The 5172-nt window shown below is 39.7% G+C and overlaps 1 protein-coding gene across 1 annotated transcript; it reads left to right on the forward strand.

Annotated features, from left to right (window-relative positions):
• The first annotated feature begins 1035 nt into the window (after nt 1-1035).
• On the forward strand, nt 1036-5172 carry mrps17 (mitochondrial ribosomal protein S17). Its single transcript, XM_079508793.1, has 3 exons — nt 1036-1192; nt 2669-2820; nt 4544-5172. The coding sequence occupies exons 2-3, from the start codon at nt 2698-2700 to the stop codon at nt 4868-4870; spliced, it is 450 nt and encodes a 149-aa protein (XP_079364919.1). The 5' UTR covers nt 1036-1192; nt 2669-2697; the 3' UTR covers nt 4871-5172.

Genomic DNA, 5172 nt, shown 5'->3' on the forward strand with positions numbered 1-5172 from the left:
TATATATATACAGTATTATATACAGTTAATATGTGTGTGTGTGTGTGTGAAATGAAATGAAATCTATATTTACCCAGGGTATCTGGGCTAAGCTCAAGAACTTGTTTCCAGCCAGGCCCTGCTCATAGAACACATTTCAATACAAAATTCAATGTTCAAGGGCATTTCAGCGGTGGTAATTTTAACGTGTCGGACGGCTGATTCGAACTGGGAACCTTCCGGTATCTAGACCGCGCCGCTATCCGTTCGGCCACCGCTGCCAATAATGTGTGTGTGTGTGTGTGTGTGTGTGTGTGTGTGTGTGTGTGTGTGTGTGTGTGTGTGTGTGTGTGTGTGTGTGTGTGTGTGTGTGTGTGTGTGTGTGTGTGTGTGTGTGTGTGTGTGTGTGTGTGTGTGTGTGTGTGTGTGTGTGTGTGTGTGTGTGTGTGTGTGTGTGTGTGTGACACTATTTCCGTGCTCGGACAGACCCAGCCAGCCAGCCACCCACCCCCACAGACACATAAAGCTCCTTAATTAAGTGGTTGCACCACTTACAAATCATACCCGTGTGAAGTGAGGGCCACATCATATCATCATACATCATCTCATTCGTCATCACCTTCGTCATTGCAATGTTTGAGTTTACACAAAATTGTCCATTCATTGTCAATGGCATTTTAATGTTTGTGTAATGTAGGACAAAGTTTGTGCACAACACACTAAAAGCTGGACAAAGTGGACATTGAGGGGCAAAATATTAAATGTATTGTCCCCTCATTTGTAAATATAAAACCAAATATCAAATAAATAAATAAAAACAAGCGAGCAAGCTTGGGTGCCCAAAATTCTCAGGTGCCCACTGTTGATTTCAACTAGATTTATACTGATAGAGAAAAAATCGTTTGTTTTTGTCCTGGGTACTGTGAAGATAATACTATTACTAAATATTGACCAGAGCTAGGAGGTTAATACTTACTAACTATTGAATTGCTGCAATGCAATGCCTTTGCATCCCCAGGCTTTTTCACGCGGCGAAAGTCTCGAAACAAATTATTGCATGGGAAACGGCATTTGCACGTTTGTGCAAAGTGTATGCCACTTTACTAGCCGTAGGTTTACGTCATCAACACTCGCCAGATACTCTGAATTGAATGTGAAAGCATTTTCACTGATGAGAATGTGACCTTCTTTTGTCATTTCAATTGTCTTATCGGTGAGATATATATTTTTTATGATCGTCTCTTTCATTTAATTAAGTTATAATGTTCAAAAAGCTTCATGTTGTTTTTTTCTTTTACGAACGCGATAATGGGCACTGAAGAATATGTTCGTTTATGTTTGCCAATCTAGCCAATGCTGCTAGCAGATAGCCTATACAAGTCTGTTATGATCTGATAGGTTAGTGGTTTTTAACCCTTTTCATATCAAGGTCCATTATTTAGTCGACATTCGAGCCACGGACCACCAAGAGATTTAGCCTCTCAGACCTAATAAGAAAATATTTTGTCCACAATTCCATGCTGTATTGATGTGGTTTACTGGTTTTGATTTATTTAAGTATTTATTAACAGTTTGCAGAATATGTACATTTCAAGCAGAACTCAATACAAAAACTGTGGCCGACACCATAATGCATTACACTTGTTTACAACAGGGACCACCATTTTCAATTCATCAGAACATTTAGAGACTACAAATGGATTGATTGATTGAAAATTGTATTAACAGTTTGCAGAATTACAGTACATTTCAAGCACAAACTCAATACAAAGGCTGTTAACTGTGAGTGGACGACCCAATTAAGCATTACACTTGTTTACAACAGGGTCCACCATGTTCAATTCATCACGTTCATGTCTCGTTACAATGGTAAACATGGTGGACCCTCTTGTAAACAAGTGTAATTCTTAATTGGGTCGTCCACTCACAGTTAACAGTCTTTGTATTGAGTTTGTGCTTGAAATGTACTGTAATTCTGCAAACTGTTAATAAATATTTCAATCAATCAATCAAACCATAGGAGAGGGCGAGGCAAATGTTGATCAAAATAACAATTCTTCTACATTATCTTATTGTGTAGACTTCTTGTATCACGGATGTTTAACAATAACTTAACTCTTGAGAGCGTAAAATGTTACACTCAATAGTTAAAGATCTATAATGGTCCAAATGATGGAGAGTTGGTAACTACATTTTGGTTATGAACTCTCCATCATTTAGCTGGGGACCACCTGGAACCCCCTCAATGACCACTGGTGGTTCGAATACCACTTTGCTAGGTGGAAAGTTTGGTGCTGATGTCAGTTTACAGTATATGTAACTGTCTGTAACTACGGAAACTGCATGTCACAGCATGACGTCACATTGCCTTATTATATAAACTAGCGCATAATGAAGGAAAGTGCATAAGCAAGTACAAGCATGGAAGTAAGGAGCATGAAGGAATCTGTGAAAACCTTAGCTCGTCCCATTCTCGTAACCAGCTACCCATTTTAAGTGTTACAGTCCTCCTAAGCTACAGGTTCTCCCCTACAGATAACCTCAGTAACAGTAACTATACCAGTTATATCTGTACCCTTCTTTACATCTAATTAAATCCCAATTAGATAAAATACAGGATAGAGATGTTATTTGACACTCCACACAGCTCAGTCTAAGACTAATACGTTGTCATCTTTTTATGTTGCAGGTAACCTAGCCTTGATTCAAGACTGAAAGATGTCGGTGAAGCAGGCGTCAGTCCATGCCATATGGATAATTGGCAGAGTAATAGGTACCAAAATGCATAAAACTGCTAAAGTGCGAATCACAAGGCTCGTGCTGGACCCTTACTTGCTCAAGGTAAGTGTCCACTGCTCACTCTGGGGATGGATTACTCCAGGTCATGTCATGATTTAGCCGCAACTCTGCAACTCTAGATTTTTTTGAGTGGTGTAAACCACTCCTACAACTGGCTTTTGTGTGCATAAACAAATGACCATGGTTGCTATGTTCAAAATAATTTCTGACGTAATTAAATCACACCCGGGTGAACTGGATGACCGTAGCAACCGTGGTCATTTTCTCTGCGCAAAAAAAGCCAGTTGTGAAATCACATCCGGGTGTGATACATACATTTATCAAAAATGATAGCTTTTTTTACTTAACATATTTTGTGTGATTTCATTACGTCAGACATTACGTCAGACCACAGCTGATCATGCTATATAAAACCTTACACCACTCAGTTCACACGGGTGTGATTTTTTATAATGGGATGAATCTAGAGTTGCAATACCCTCCATTGACTCCCCACTCATCCAATTTGCGTTTGCGATCTGCTTGTATTAAACGATGTTAAACTCACTAGTAGTAGTAGGCTGTAGTGCAAGCTTGAATTATCCTCTTTCAATCTGCCAAAGTTTTGTTTCATAAAAATCCACCGTAGACATGTTATGAGCTACTTTCTGTCAAGACATCCTCTGCAGGTGATTATTTTTTGGAAGCAAAGTTTGGAAGCACTCGTTTTCATTAAGGGGTCGCACTGCTGCCTCCTGCATTATGTGCAAATGCGAAACAGATGGCACGCAGGGCCGTTCAGTGACTTACGACGAGCGCTTCCAAACTACAACACTTTCTTGACGAAAGTAGATCATAACATGTCTACGGTGGGTTTTTATGACACAAAAGCTCGGCAGATTGAAAGAGGATAATTCAAGCTTGGCCTAGAGCTGCAATGTTGATGAGTTTAACGTTGTTTAATACAAGCAGATCGCAAACGCAAATTGGATGAGTGGGGAGTCAATGGAGGGTATTGCAATTCTAGATTCATCCCATTATAAAAAAATCTAGAGTTGCAAATTGCAGCTAGTCATGATTGGTTTTTCAGAGTCTGAAAATAACTGGTTATGACATGGATCCGTTTTAGCTTCTATTTTATTGGCCTGTCATAGCCACGAGAAACTCGCAATGCTATAATGATATCTCGCATCTTTGCAATACCAAGCCTATTCATCCAAACAAAAGTGTATCTGATATACTCACCAAGACTGCTGTGAGTTTTTTTACCATTGGGCTAGGGTGGGCTGCAATTCAAGTGAGATTTGTGTTCTTGTAAATGGTAAATGGTGCATTTATATAGTGCCTTTATCCAAGGCGCTTTACATAGATTGTATATTTAGTTGTATTATGGTTAAAACATTGAGAGCTTCTGCTCCGCTGTCTGCACTGCAGACATTGCCTGCTGTGTTGTGGGGTAGCTGTGGAAAGCCTGATCCAGTCTAAAGCCCACCATGCACAGCAACTAGTCTGTCTGTCTGTCTGTCTTTCTTTTGGGGGGCTGGGTACCCCAAAATGTAACAAAATAACATGTTGCATGTTACAAAAATAGCAAACATGGTTACTGTGATTTATTCAAATGTATCCATTTATCCAAATCACTTCCCTTTGTTTTTAAATGTTTTCCCAACCCAAGAATGATGACATATTATATTGATCTTAACATACTATATTCTATAGAATTATCATATTTTACTGCTTTACATTGTTTTTTGTCCCTAACAACTCTGCCATGTCTTCCCCACAGTACTTCAACAAGAGGAAGACTTACTTTGCTCACGATCCTTTACAGCAGTGCATGGTGGGAGATGTTGTTCTTCTCAAGGCCTTGCCGGAGCCCAGGTCAAAACATGTGAAGCATGAACTGTCTGAGATAGTGTACAAAGTAGGAAGGGTGGTTGACCCACTGACAGGAAAGAAAGTTGCAGGGACTGAATTTCTGGAGCCATTGGCTGATCTCACTCACAGTCTGGAAGAGGATACGTCATTAACCGAAAAACTAGGGGAGCTGAATATCTCTGATGTCTCCTCTGGAACCTCAACCCATACCTCTACGCCAACCCCAACACCCTGAGCACAGCTCAACTTATGTTTGTCTTGTATATGTACTACTAATGTTGTATTTGATGACAACATACCTAGACTGGACATCCCTGGTCCCAATGTAAACACAAGTGCACAAGGACTAAAATGTAACAAAGTACTTGGAGAAGCAACCTTTGCTGCTCTCCGAGTGGAATTAAAGACTCACTGGTAGTTACTATTCCGCAGCAGCTACTGTGCTATTTTCACACATTTGTGATACATTGCAAGTTGTTTTACTCACAATCAAAATAAAGATGTTATAACCAGTTATAAAAAGCTAGTTTCTTGAAC

The sequence above is a fragment of the Electrona antarctica genome (assembly GCF_951216825.1).
Source record: "Electrona antarctica genome assembly, chromosome: 8".
NCBI classification, from domain to species: Eukaryota; Metazoa; Chordata; class Actinopteri; order Myctophiformes; family Myctophidae; genus Electrona; species Electrona antarctica.

What these genes read in the sequence shown, in the direction of transcription:
- mrps17 (XM_079508793.1), top strand. Translation starts at nt 2,698, where the DNA reads ATGTCGGTGAAGCAGGCGTCAGTCCATGCCATATGGATAATTGGCAGA. An exon ending in TGGACCCTTACTTGCTCAAG is followed by an intron (nt 2,821 to 4,543) that starts GTAAGTGTCCAC and finishes TCTTCCCCACAG; the next exon opens with TACTTCAACAAGAGGAAGAC.